This window comes from Lineus longissimus, chromosome 5 (assembly GCF_910592395.1).
Source record: "Lineus longissimus chromosome 5, tnLinLong1.2, whole genome shotgun sequence".
NCBI classification, from domain to species: domain Eukaryota; kingdom Metazoa; phylum Nemertea; class Pilidiophora; order Heteronemertea; family Lineidae; genus Lineus; species Lineus longissimus.
Genome location: NC_088312.1, coordinates 9,782,984 through 9,797,507, shown reverse-complemented (window position 1 = coordinate 9,797,507; position 14,524 = coordinate 9,782,984). Strand labels below are relative to the sequence as shown.

At 39.1% G+C, this 14,524-nt stretch overlaps 1 protein-coding gene across 1 annotated transcript in view; it reads left to right on the top strand.

Moving 5' to 3' along the window:
• The window catches only part of LOC135488017 (protein O-mannosyl-transferase TMTC3-like), a 37,556-nt gene extending 23,041 nt beyond the window's left edge, over window positions 1-14,515 (top strand). Inside the window, exons 4-19 of the mRNA XM_064772378.1 lie at window positions 4,555-4,636; window positions 5,687-5,786; window positions 6,045-6,160; window positions 6,531-6,703; window positions 7,076-7,328; window positions 7,749-7,903; window positions 8,100-8,186; window positions 8,278-8,415; window positions 8,733-8,961; window positions 9,089-9,171; window positions 9,484-9,556; window positions 9,775-9,935; window positions 10,088-10,208; window positions 10,512-10,616; window positions 10,929-11,012; window positions 11,238-14,515. Coding sequence (XP_064628448.1) covers window positions 4,555-4,636; window positions 5,687-5,786; window positions 6,045-6,160; window positions 6,531-6,703; window positions 7,076-7,328; window positions 7,749-7,903; window positions 8,100-8,186; window positions 8,278-8,415; window positions 8,733-8,961; window positions 9,089-9,171; window positions 9,484-9,556; window positions 9,775-9,935; window positions 10,088-10,208; window positions 10,512-10,616; window positions 10,929-11,012; window positions 11,238-11,549 — 2,272 coding nt within the window. The 3' untranslated portion in view covers window positions 11,550-14,515. The remainder of the gene's footprint in view (window positions 1-4,554; window positions 4,637-5,686; window positions 5,787-6,044; window positions 6,161-6,530; window positions 6,704-7,075; window positions 7,329-7,748; window positions 7,904-8,099; window positions 8,187-8,277; window positions 8,416-8,732; window positions 8,962-9,088; window positions 9,172-9,483; window positions 9,557-9,774; window positions 9,936-10,087; window positions 10,209-10,511; window positions 10,617-10,928; window positions 11,013-11,237) is intronic.
• Window positions 14,516-14,524: the final 9 nt, after the last annotated feature.

Below are 14,524 nucleotides of genomic sequence, written 5' to 3'. Positions count from 1 at the left end.
GAAAAACCTATTCCTAAATGAGTTGAGCAGGTGCTGGTTGAAAAAGTCTCACCTCTGTTTATGTCTGCAAACTGGGTTGTTTGGAATGCCTAGAGCTTGTGGGATGCATTCTGCACTCCTCAAAACTCATATCAAGAATGATATGAGGCAAATAGTATCATTCTTGCTTGTTGTATATCAGACGATATTTGCCACAAAAGAATTATCCTTGTCAAAATGGCCATGTTCCAGTCGCAAATGGAAGGTCAGTATTTCCAGAATCATGATGTTATCTTGATGTATTAGCTAGTCACTAATAATCTGTGACTCACACAATTTTTCCCACAGACTGAGCGTCAAAATGATGTATGAAAATCGAGATCTTGTCAACAGACATGGGAATGTGTATATTTCATAGGTGAAGGGATAATTGGAAGTGGGCTGGCGATTAGTTTTGCAAGATGAGCTGGATGACGCGGATAGATTATGAGGCGAAAAAATCAGTATCATGTCATTCTTTGATGTTGTTCAATATGTCGATACAAAGTGATTGGCTGATTATATTGATTGGTGGTTTGTGATATCAATATATGATATTTTTTCAATACGCCCTTTACCTTTAATACAGAGCCAGTGACTATGCCTTATACCTGACAAAAGATTCCCCGCGATGTCTCGATTCATGGCGATCATGCTATAACTTCGGTCAAGAATCGCTGGAAGGAACGTCCTGATCTTTGAGATAAATTTCAAATCCCCTGCTGCCAAAATCAATAGGTTTCTAATCAAGGAAAATGTGGTTAGAATAATTCAATTATTGTGTGCCTGGTCTCTGTATTGCATCAAGCCTCAAGAGACAGCAAGTCTTGTTGATGATGAGATGGCCCCAATCAAGTTTGCCCCTCAGTGCTCTGATGGATCAGTATGGAAGTCTGTCGGGCTCAGCGATGTTTGGCGAGGAATTATAGTCAGCGGAGGAGGGATTTGGATCAGACACATGATTTGATGTTTGCTGGTTTCTTTATCCTTATACATAGTAATGGGCATGAGAAGATATTGAACAGTGTAAATCGCATGTAGATCACAACACTTTTAAGTTTTGCCGTATGTTCGTCAGAAGTGTTGTGGCCAATCTAAGTGGCACACTGCTAAATCAAAACTGAGTCGACCATCGCCTTTTTTAGCTGGAGGACATTTCCCTTGTTCGAGGTGAACAGGCATTTGCTTGGGGTCCTCCTTGGTTATGCTTAAGTGTTTTGAACTATTTTGAGTGATATTTGCACCAAACCTTGTGGTAATAAACTGGTAGAGTATGTTCGTTGAAATATCGTAACTGTTGTGCCTTCAGCTATATAGCCTGTAGTAGTATTGGAAGTATTGGAAGTTTCACAAGAAAAGTGATTATGAACTTCACAACGAATCGGTGAAAGTTCCGTGCACCTGTTGTCCCGTAAATATGTAATGAAAACAGGATTTAAAGTTCTTCAATATGTATTGGTAGCTGTCGGCTTGTGTTGACAATTTGATATGGTTGTACACTTGGAGAGCTTTCCACGACAATGTCCCCTAAATAATCTTATCAATATTTTTGAACTAAGTGAAGAATTTCAACAAATCTCCCTCGGAATTCCTTGCCAATAGGAGTGTCTGGTCTCCTTGCATTGTGTTTTTGACAAGGATTTGCTTTTTTACGAGGATTAGGAAGAGAATGTCCTAGCTCTGTACATGCAGGTTGCCATAAACCTTTGGATTGATAAGCTGTCTGTGATAGTCACTGGCAAGACATGGCAATGGGGAATTTGTGCAACTTTGTTCAGCCTCTTTCAAAATGATAGCCATCTTTGACTCAAGTCTTGGGCTTCCAATGTCCAATGAAACTACGGTGAGAGTAGGTGATTGCGTTCTGATTTCGAAAGATTTTTCTGTGGTTCAATAAAGGCTTGTTCAAATTTGCTTGTTGATTGCGGTCTGATTATCACTATTGTTTTGTGATAGGGAAATTTATTGCCATAATAAATGATATGTACCAAGCAATCGTCTTTTTGCCATATCCATGTTATTATGCCATAAACATGTTTGTTGCATAAACAGTGATCATTTCAATATTGTCAATGTGTCTGACTGTTATCATTCATCTGCTTTTGATGGGATTAGTTGTTTGAGATGTCAGGCTCAAAAATACTCCCAAGGTTACGTTGTATATTTCAGCAGAATCATGAAAGAGGGACAAAATTGGACAGTCACAGCAGTTGTCTTTTACTGCCTGATAAAGATATCAGGTCAATTTAATTGGATGAAATCATTTACCTGTGGATTTTCTTTTGGGGAGCTGGATGTGCCATTTCAGATACGGTTCAACTTCATCTTTTTGATACCAATGCTGTGTCATCACATGTCATCACGGTCGGTCGCGGTTGGGGACTCGGGAAATATGACCTGAATCATGGGGTGAATCATATCATACACAAAATGTAGCTATTCTATTTCTGATTCTGTGGGTAGATACACATTCCTGCCATCACTGTCTGACCTTATTTTACACAAGAATTGAACTACAGTAGTAGTTTCATCAAAACTTTGAGTGGTTTATTGTGTATCGTACCACATTCACTTTTTTGTGGCATTTCCCATTAAAAAAGTGAGGCCAAGTGTCCGCCTTCAAATGGCCAACCTCAATATCAGGCCATGAATGATACTTCAGATTTACCCACGGAATTGTATCATTAATCGGCAATCACCATGCATTCATAGTTTGCTCTTTTGCCCCGGGGTAACCATTACTATAACTAAATGGTACATTTTTCCTATGAACAATTAATGGCTAGATCTCATTGTGACATTGTCAATAACGCTCTGAGATAGTAAATGTACTGTTGTAGGGTGGGAATATGCCTGTGGAGATTTGACATTTTGGATTTCATTCATATCCTGGCTTATATGGCAACAAATAGAGTTTTTTGGTCTTCCCACATTGTGAAAAGTTTGTCAGTACCGTATTTTGCTGCGTATAAGGCGCAGCTTTTTGACCCAAGAAAGCCCTAAAATCGGGGGGTGCGCTTTATACGAAGGTGCGTGTTATCTATGGCCTAGCCCTAGGAAGCCACCGAATGATCACAAGATTTTTTCCATCAACTCATTTCTTTTGACGGCTTTTTTGGCTCGCAACCAAGTCGGCGCATTTTATATTTTTGCACGAAAGAAAAATCGGGAATATCGATGCACTTTGCATAGTTCACCGATGCTAACTCGCCTGTTCTGTACGCAATACATATTAGTATCCTCATTATCATTTCAGTTACTTCTATAAATGTTTTTGAGGGTCCTTAGCGGCAATATTCAGAGCATAGATACGAGATAAATCCAAATGGATAAATCAGCTGATCGTGTGCCGCCATGATTTAACATCAAAGCGAGGCTTTTACGAAGGAAAGATAGGCAGGGGGCATCTCAGAAGTGTAAAATGTACTGCGTGTTATACGTAGGTGCGCCTTATGTCTGGATTTTGTCTACGGACTCAATGGGTGCGCTTTATACCCCGGTGCGTTTTATACGCAGCAAAATACGGTATACACTTTTGTCAAATCAATTTTGCGTAATTAAAATCAGGTTAGTTCGGCTTGTAAACAAGAAAATTGCATTGATAATACTATTATCATGTTGCTATCATAATCTCCATTCTTATCAAAATGATATTTGTGGTATCAATTGGTGATAAACTCCATGACCTTATATTCGAGCCAAGACATATGGAGACGTATGTCCAAGTCGAGTGGTAACATTATCCTTCCTTTTCCATTTGATGGCTATCGGGGAGTTATGTCGGAGGCTATAGTGTCCTGGCTCTGTTGCACCATGCCTTGAACTCAAATCTCTCACATGATCACCATGATGTACAGAGGTGAATTAGTTCTTGGTCGGACCACTTCTACAGATTTCTGAATTAGAATATGACTCTTTGCGAGATGCCACATCTTAGGTACAATTGGTATTGAATTGCCTATCATATTTGCATTGTTAAGTGACGAGGCCAGTTGTGCATTTCTCATGTCCAATACATGTTATCGTACAATGCACATGTTATCAGAATAGGTTTGAAGCCCCATTCGTGTGCAAACTGCGAGTTTGTTCAACATCCTGACCTAATCGGTTTGATCATGAAACATCCCAGCTGTCCTTTACGATAATTGTGTAGCAATAAAATTCTCCACGTTTTAGTGTGTGAAGAGCAATATTGATAGTCAATTAATTGTCTTTTTCTCATCACAGCTGTTTGGTTAATGTTTGTTGGTCTGGGCAAACTCTAGGTGGCAGCACCTCACAGTTACGATTTCATCTGCAACCACACGTATACACTGCTGTCCCTTTTACTCTTACAGTAGCTTTGGCAAATGACTTCCAAGAGTAAAAATATGTCAAAGTCACGCAAGACAGTGTTTTTCACATGTTAATATGATAATTTTCTGAGTTAATGGCATCATGGTCTTTTATCATCTTAACTTCTGACTTCAAATTCAACCAAAGTCTCAAAATTATTGACATAATGAACTAATGTTCCGTATATCTGTCTACTTTCAGAGTGAGCATGCTGTTCCTGGAGGAAGTGCCTAGTTTCGTTGCTAGTTTACTCTTTGCTGTTCACCCAGTTCATGTAGAGGCAGTAAGTACATCTAAACTCTTCATAGGCATATGAACACTGGTCGTACCAGTTCAACTTCCAATAAAAATACCCAGCTTCTTATAACAAATCAATATTTGCCTTTACCTTTATCCCCCTTGGATATTTATCATGTTACCATGGTTCCAGTGTATCAACAAACCGAAGGTAACTGACAGGACTCCATCTATCCTGATCGGATATCAAACCCATGGGGTAAGGGAAACATACAAGATATACAAGTCATGGTCAGAGCTAAGGTTTTTGACTGATGGAGGCAGAATCTTCTGAGTACAGTAGAACCTCTCTATTAAGGACACCTTCGGGACTGACAAGTGCTGTCCTTGATAGAGAGGTATCCTGATTATAGAGGTCAAATTGAATGGAAGTAACCAGTTTGGGACCTAAACTGGTGTCCTCAAGAGAGAGGTTTTCCTTATTAGAGAGGTGTCTGCTAAGAGAGTTCCACAACATCTGTTGACCTTCAAAAGATTATCAGAAGTCATAAAATACGGATGGTTTTTCCGTTGTCAAGTATTGATTAAACTGTACTTGCCGAGGTATATTTGCAACATGTTGCAAGTCTTATAAAAAAAACCTGTACAGGAGTGGTTTAGCAATGGGAGTTTATGACTATTTTAAGTTCATACACACACTCAAACCGCGGCAAATAAAAACGTCTATGATTTCTTGTGGGATTTGCAGGAAAAAAAACATGATAAGCTTTGATATTTATATGTCATATGCAGCCTGAGGGTGTGATCAGAAGAGCTGAGCGGTTAGTCCGAGGACACAATCAATAAGGCTAATGCAAACATGGTTTATTCATTGAAATGAGTCAAGCGTTCATCTTTCAATAAATAAGTGTACCATCGGGCGGTTTGGGGATCAGAGCGCTGCTTATGATCAGGAGGAATTTATGGGGTTCAGTTGGTACTGATCTTAACACCTTGTTGGATTGGATGTTTTTAAGGAAATTTAAAGATGATATCATGCTTCCTGTTTTTCCTCCTGATGCAGTTTAGACTTATCATCATTTTCTTCCTCTTTTAGGTAACTGGTGTGGTTGGCCGAGCCGAACTGTTGTCCTCTATCTTTGGGCTTGGCGCGTTCCTATGTTACGCACAGTGCAGTAAGGCAGGAGCTGGCCTAGGTAAGCTTTGGGAAAATCAAGCAACTGATCATCCTCGTCCCTGTGCTATTTCAAGGGCGAGATCTTCATATCTAACAATAGTCTTTCATCAGCTACCTCTGTCTTCTGCTAGCTTATCATCAATCGATCACAATAGTCGTTTTATGATCAAAATGATACGTGGTCCGTCGACAGCCTCGTCTGTAATCAAACGACAGATTATCCTCCGAGCTATATGCCTGAGAGTGTTTTTATCTCATTTTCCTTTCTTCATTTCAGATTTGAAGAAGTTACTGATCGCGTTTATCTTGGTAACTATGGCAACGCTTTGTAAAGAGACCGGCATCACGATCGTTGGCGTGTGCTGTGTTTATGAAATCTTCGTCGCTCAAAAGGTAACTCGTCACTTCATTAATTTCTGACTTGAACTCTCAAAGGATGAAATTTCATGCGGAGTTTTCTTATTAGATTTTGATTTGACGTCCAGGGAAGCTATCAGTCATTCTAAGGCAATATAAAGCTACTGTAGTAAGTCTGTTGACATTTGGGCAGGAAAGCTCTGTTGCCTGACTTTGAATTTAAGATTTTGCCATTTAATTTTTTAATATTCTGAAAAATAGAGTCTTTCATATTGCATATTGAAATTCACTTCATCTAGAAGCCCATCACAATTGTAATCAGAACCTCATTTTATCATCAAAGTAAAATGAAGAGATTCGAATGACTTGAAGACATTCTATGACGTCTTGATTTGTTCATTTTCAGAAAAATGCGCAGGATGTTTTGGATATACTAATGAATTTTATACGAGGGAAACCGTTTGTTCCACCATGGTTACGAGAAGCGATAATACGTGGCAGCTTCCTGGTGTTCAGTACCATGGGTCTATTGATAATACGTCTCAGAGTCCAGGGGGTACAGCTTCCTCAGTTTACCAAGTAAGTTTCAGATTCAGTATCAGTTCATCTCCGTCAACGAGAAACTTGTCTGCCAGCCATCGTCTACATTATGATTACACAAGAACTTTTACTGTATACTCTCAGATAAAGATAGTTTTCCTATTTGTATGGAAATTGAAATATCGGGTATGTTTTCATGAGATTGATAATCTTTTTCCAAATTTGTTTACACAAATAGTAACATTGGGCTACTATCATAACAAACACTACAAATATTTTCCTTGTTGGTTATGTGATTTGCCGGAGGCAGATTCCTCCATAATCATTGACTCATGTTCAAGTCATCTTGTATATAAAACGTTTCTTTGGAGAAATAAACGATTAAATTTATACAATGTTCTTTGATTTCAGTTTTGACAATCCAGCCGCAGTGGCTGCGAGTCCAGCCCGGCAGCTCACATTGAACTACTTGATTCCTGTGAATGCTTGGTTGCTTTTATGCCCCTCTGCCCTGTGTGCCGACTGGTCGATGGGAACCATTCCACTTGTGATGTCACTCCTTGATGTCCGAAATCTTGCCACCTTAGTGTTTTACATGGTTTTGGGAAAGTTTGCCCTGTATGCAGCTTTCTATCGTGGAAAAAGAGCTCGTGCATTAGTTATGGTAAGGAAATATCTTATCTGAATATGACAATTCTTTATCACTGAAAATACTCCCCAGTGTCCTTGAACCTATGAACCTGAGGTCGACTCTCTGACCAATATCAGAGTCATGCTTCCATGACTGACTGTCACTTTAGGCCAGCACCATCAGGAGTGCCAGTACAGTTCTCCAGGTGAGTATGAAGTAGAGTAAAGTGCCTTGCCCAACGAGACAGACACATAGCAGAAGTTACATTCATAGGGTTTCACCAGTGACCGCCATCTCGTGTCAGTGTCCTGGGCATCAAATTATTGCATCAGAAGACACTATAAATGTGTATGGAAATTCACTGGTAAAGGTCAGTCCCTAAATTTTCGATTTCATGTAAAATGGACTGATACAATACACATGCAATCTCAACTTCTCCCAAATCTCTTTCAGTCTCTTGCATTCATGGTGCTTCCATTTATCCCGGCTGCCAATCTGTTCTTTGCCGTTGGCTTTGTGGTGGCCGAGAGGGTCCTCTACACGCCTAGTATGGGATTCTGCATGTTGGTGGCGCTAGGCTTTCAATTATTAACTCGAGCTCGAGATAGGTAAGTATCAAGGGACTTGTCCTAATCCTTTTGGCTCTCTGGTGGCCTACACTGATCTGCTACAGTGCTCCCCAAAAATCCCTCCAAATGATATTTACACTTTGAGTATTGGTCTGTGATCTATTCTAGTCTCTAATGTGGCTTTTCCCTTGCTCAGTCATTAAGTATTTCAATCAATGTTCTTTCTTCTTTTCAGTGAGACATTGAAGAAATTTTTATGGGGCGTATTGGCCTTGCTGGTATTTATGCATGGATTAAAAACACATGTCAGAAATTTTGACTGGTGAGTACTTATCATTTCTCCGTCTTATCAATTTATTGGTTGTTCTATTTCCATTCCATTGATATTGAAATATTTCTTCTACTTTTTCCAGGCAGTCAGAACTATTACTCTTTAAGTCGGGATTAAAAGTGAATCGTCACAATGCAAAGTTATTCAACAATGTTGGCCATGCGCTAGAGGGTGACAAAAAGTGGGATGAGGCTCTTGCTTATTTCACAAAAGCTGCAGAGTAAGTTTCACCAGAATCATATCTCCTCCTTACGCGATCACTCTAAAATGAAGGTGTGTATCAGTGCTGTTTCTGGCACTGCACTATGCCGGATATTAAGCCTTGGAAGTCGAATTGGAACATCTGCATCAACCCAGGGTTAAGACCTTCTGACACTCACCAGTTTCCAACCATTATAGTACACAGGGAAACCTGAGCATAACCATTGACAGCTAATGGTAACATGAAATGTCCTTTTGAAGTATTTTCTCTCTCAATCCTATTGGATCTCTTCTTGTGAAGCAATGTTTATAGATTCTCTCTGTATCATTCCTCAGGGTTCAGCCAGATGATGTTGGTGCTCATATCAACGTAGGAAGGACCTACATGAATCTCAATATGGACTCGGATGCTGAGAAGGCATACAGGAAGGCCCTGGCGCTCATGCCAGCTCCTAAGAAGGGTGAAACCTATACCACCCGAATCAACCCAAACTATCTGAATGTCTACCTCAACATGGGTAATATGCTTGCCAAGAATGTGTCAAGGCTAGAAGAAGCAGATACTGTAAGTTTCATTGTAAAGTCCTATTGAAATTTAACTCAAGAGATTATGTTGGCATACTGTATTTTGCTGAAAAAGGTTGTTGTTGTTGCATGTGGATTCTAATAACATATCTTTTGCTTGCTTTCAGTTATACAAAAGAGCAATCAGCATGAGGGCTGATTATATAGAAGCTTATATCAACAGAGGAGATGTGCTTATGAAGCTGAATAGGTAAGAAAAATAAATCATCTGACGTCATATTGAAAACGAGCGGTAAACATGCGTGTAGCAATACTTGGCAGAGATGATATCATCGAGTCTTTCAGAGCATGATCTTGCTATGGAAGTCTACATGTTGTAGGATATCTGCAGTGACCTTTGGTCGTATGGTCTAGTCTAAATCTAGAATATGTGGGGAGAACATCACGGGATAATCTTCAAAGCTTTGTGATTAAAGGACAAGTATGCTTGTAGGTTCCGAAAAAAGTTGCATGATATTTATATCATTGGAAGCTAAACCTGTAACTCTCTTCCCATTTGCAGAACCAAAGAAGCACAACAAACATATGAGACAGCTTTGAAATATCAGGCAGATAATGCTGATCTCTATTATAATGTAAGTTCAAATTTATGATATCTGATTGTAGCGCAAACTTGTACTGCTGCAGATATTGTAAGCCATGTCTCCCGATTTATCAACACTTCATGACTTGCGTACTAATTCTTTCCAAGTCAGTTCCCAGAGTTTGCGTTAATGAAATGAAGCTGCTGTTTGAATCAATATCTCCATCTAAGAAGGGAAAATAATGGAACTGTTTTTGCTCTTGTTTCCAGCTTGGTGTGGTCCTCTTAGAAAGGGGCGACCGCATGGCAGCATACCAACAGTTTGAGCTGGCTCTCAAACACGACCCGGATCACAAACAAACATTATTCAACTCGGCAGTGCTGATACAAGAGGCAGGCGAGCCAAAGCTCAGGCCACAGGCTTATAAAAGGTGAAGAAAGTTCATGAGTTGTTTAATTGCTAGTTTACTGTTATCATGGTCAAATCAAATGTTGTCATACTGAATTGAATTGAATAATTCACTTACCAGGAAACCTATTGATTATGCGATCCAGTATCAACTCAATTGGTTCTAATTTTCAGGTTAAAACAACTTCTGAAGTTGGATCCCGATGATGCCAAGATCTACTTCAATCTTGGTATGTTGTATACAGATGACAAGAGGTTTGAAGAAGCTGTGACATACTTCAAAAAAGCTATTGAGGTAAAGATATAATAGTGTGCAGAACTTCAAGACTCGTTATGTGGTCAACACGATCTTAATACCACTTGAAATCGTGACCTATACGTGTATCTTTTCCCAGTAGGGCAGGGGCATTTAAAGAACACAAATATTTTGACATCGCTACACCTCCAGAACAGTCCCCGAGATGAAGTATGAGGACGTGCAAACCACTCGGAGTCAGGATGGGGCAGGGGCTGCATTGGGGCTTTGGTTTAATAGATATAGTCATGTTTCTCAGGCCTGCTATGAGTGGCTAATCGTAACTCATCCTCACTCTTGCAGCTTCAAGAAGACTTCCGTGGTGCTTTGTTCAATCTTGCCTTGTTGCTGAGCAACGACTTGTCAAAACCACTAGATGCTGTACCATTCCTTCAACAGTTATTAAAGGTAAGGAATCTGAAAAACTTATATGCAGCTCTGATATGTATGTGCATGGGAGTGCATTGGATTCAGTTTGACTGAGTACCCGTCGCAAGGTAAGCTTAAGATCCCATATTAAGAGGGGGCATTTCCTATGTCAGTTGCTTTAGCCTCAAACCATGACAAGAAAATTTGCCAAAGTCTGAGTTACTTGGCCTAGGCCTATATGATAATGATGATGCCATGTTAGAAGCTGCAGTTGAATGCGCTTGGTACCCAAATGGAGCTAATGTTGAGAGAAAGATGATTAATGTCTTGATTATCTGTTATCATTTTCAGTTCTACCCTAATCATACGAAGGGTTTGATCCTGATGGGTGATATCAACGTGAACCACCTCAAAGATATAGATGCAGCTGAAACGGTATGTCTGCTGTAGAGTCTCAATTATGTTCATTTCAAAAATGGCTTTCATGTTATCACAGATGACACTATAATGCCCAGTTTATAAAGATTATGATAGAGGATATCAAACAAGTGGATATGAATGGGGAAACTGTTGTGGCTATAAATTTCCTTTTTAAGAATTCAGTGACTAAATTTGTGTACTTTGGACTAAAACCTTAATTATTAATCCTTCTAATTTCAGAATTTTAGAAAAATATTAGAATATGATCCGTACGATGTCCAGGCGAATCATAACTTATGTGTCGTTTTCGTCGAGCGTGGGGATCTCATGCGAGCCGAGAAATGCCTTGTTTATGCACTCTCATTGGCACCTCACGAAGACTACATTAAAAATCACTTAAATACTGTGCGGAATCGAATATATCATGCTCAAAAAGCCCACCAAGAGCAGCAGAGGATGAAGGCACAAGAAGATGCTCAACAGCAACAGAGCGCTGATCAAAATGGAAATGGAAGGACGAATGGTGCAAAAGTAGGGCAAGGAGAAACATGATCCAACTTCTGCTGTAGGGAATTGCAAGTTTTTAACATCTTTGGGACAAGTTTATTCTAAAGAAAAGACAATGTAATCTATGTATGTAGGTTTTGATTGATTTTGGATTTCACATATGTTTCCAACTTTGTACACTCTGTCATCGGGATGTTAAAAACTTGCAACAAGAAAAAATGTGCATTTTATACCTGAGGTACCTTTGTCCTGGAGTGGATTGGTCTTCTGCTGTGTGAATACTGTGAAAAGGATGAATCTATTCCAAGACATGGGGGCCAAGGTTTGCCAAGAAGGGGCCATATAATTTCATTTCAATTCTTGTAAAGCATAATACTGAGCCATGTTTTTAAAATGTGATCATGTGTCTTTGTCATTATATGTGGTAGTGATTATTGTTGTGCACTAAGTGCGGTTGTTTTGTTGTTTAGAAGCCTGTAGCTTTGGGGATTAGGTTTGCAAATTTAGTTAAAAAGACTAGGAACTTCGAAGTCTGAGAGGTTGAATTCTTTTTAAAAGGTACTGAACAAGTGTGTCAGTCAAGTTTGGGTTATAATTTCGTTTCTTAGGCACCTCATTCCAATCTCTGCATTAACCCCTTTCTCTGTGTGGTGAAACTTAGCTTTTGGGGAGATTTAGATGGACTTTAGGTGATGACGGCAGAATCAGAATACAGATTTGTAGAAAATAGCTTGTATTCTGTATTTATATATAAAACGTAATTCAACGGAGTGAGTTCGTATTGGGACTTTCCATGGTGTGAAGTGAGTTTGTGTGAAGTGTGTGTTGTGTTGCATCTTTTTGTTCAAATTAGAAATATTATGTATTTGGCGCCACACGATAAGGGAATGCTCTACATCGCTGAAACATTTAATATATCCTCACTACTGGAAGCCAAGTTCATGAAATTGGGCATTATCAATAATATATATGAGAAAAAACACACAAGGGAAGGATGACCTTGAGAACAGTTGTAGTAAGTGTTGCCTGTTATGCTAATAAGACCAAAGTTTGTAAATAGAAATATATTGATGGAGTAAATTACTCTGGAATTATTAAGATTGTAAATAGAATTTCACGAATCTCATTTGTATTGCTATGGATACAGATATGTTAGCGCTCAGGTTAAAGGTTATTGTATGTTTTGTGCTACTGCTGTTGTCTTGTCAGTGATGTTAGCCTTCGTAGTCGTAGCAGAGTGGTAACTTTTGGTAATGAAAAGTTTATATCTCGCATCCTATGAAAGTACATGTAAGATGTATCAGATTTGTTTCTTATCAAGCCAACAAACTAGTGTGACACTTATTCAAAGGGATTGATACAGCTTAGCAGGCGTTTCTGTCCTGATGGTTGCTCTATCTGTTTCCAGTGTTCGATTTTCTTCCAAATCCTGCTTCCAGTTTTAAAATATCTTCAAGCAGTATGGCATATCAATAAAATGCAAGCACGTGAAACAGACAAAGTTGGTCAAAAGTGCCTGTCTTCCTGATTTCACTTGCTTGGGAAAGGGAATTGTAAATCTTATGCTTAAGCTCATGATATAATGTGCTCAACTTGAAGTCAATTCTGTTTGACTCGATTATTTTCCTCTCTTGTGGTGATGTTAAGAGTTGTCATTTTCTGTAGTCAGTAGTTAAAATTTGGGGAATTGATTCTTGCCGCAACTCCACTACTCGTACATTGTAATCATAGGCGAAAATGGTTAATTTTTGAGAACCTTTCAGATTTAAAATAAACTTGTGTAATTCTTTCTTTTGCTTTGTAATTAAGTGGTGCAATAGTTCTAAGTGTTATCAAGTATGTATACATACTTGGTGTTATACATCCCTATGGACCAAGAATGAACTTTTCCAATCAATAGAGAATGCATAGAGTTGGGATGTGTTCAGTTTGGTCCTCGGAGAGGACAGGTATCAAGTGCTGATGTAGATTTATAGATGTTAGTCATGCTAGGAATTAAGATAGATGTGATGATGTGTCTGCCATTCACGTTTACCAATCATAAGCATAATAATAATAATGAATGTCTAAAGCCAATGGTACCCCCCAGATTTGTAAATTCGACTTCGGGCAAAAAGTGTTTGTATTTGCCCAGTTGAGACATAGGCCTGTTGGAGGCATTGGGTCCCTGAACCAAGCCATCGCCACTCTCTTCCTACATACACCTGTAAGACGGGTCCCTCTGCCATATGTTTTACTTCCTCTGGACTACCCTTGGCTTTAGGCGGTTCTAGTGATTAATTGTAACTGAGCGTAAATTCTTGCCGACAGATGATTGTGCCATGTGTAGTGATGTATGCATCGGTTGATTCTTGATCAACTGTGTGTTCTTCCACGTTTTCAGTATTTAGATATGATTTCATTGTAATGAACTGTGATTTTTGATGAGAAAGCAAACGATATACAGTGACGAGCGGATTTCTTTGAGAACATTGAACATTTGAGGACACTAATATTAGACGTGAAATGTCCTCAGAAAACTCCTGCAATTATACCCCTTTCCTTGGCTTCTCTAATGCTGTCACAATTTTTACTGGTCAGCAGTAACATGCCTTGGCGCGTGCAACAGATTCCTGTTCGTTATCAGACATATGTTATTCCATTCCATCCTGTGTATTTTCAGGCATTGTAGATTCGAGTTCAAAAATCCTGGTAAATCTCGTGGCATTGCGTCATCAGAAATACACATTAGACATCACTGTGTTGCACAGAAGGTGTGTTACTTTTGACTAGAACTGTTATTTGAAGCTCGATTTATTTTAGATATCAGATGACTTGGTCTCGATCTAACATCCTAGATATGACAAGCCTGTCAAATATACTTGATGTCATGATTCGCTATCTCTTTGAGACACCCTGTATTTGATGTATTTGTGAGAGTATTCTCAAATAGAAGATGATTTATATTTATTATGGGTATTGGAGACGAAGAAAACATTAAAATTAAATTGAAGTATTTTTATACCAAAGTACACTTTTGT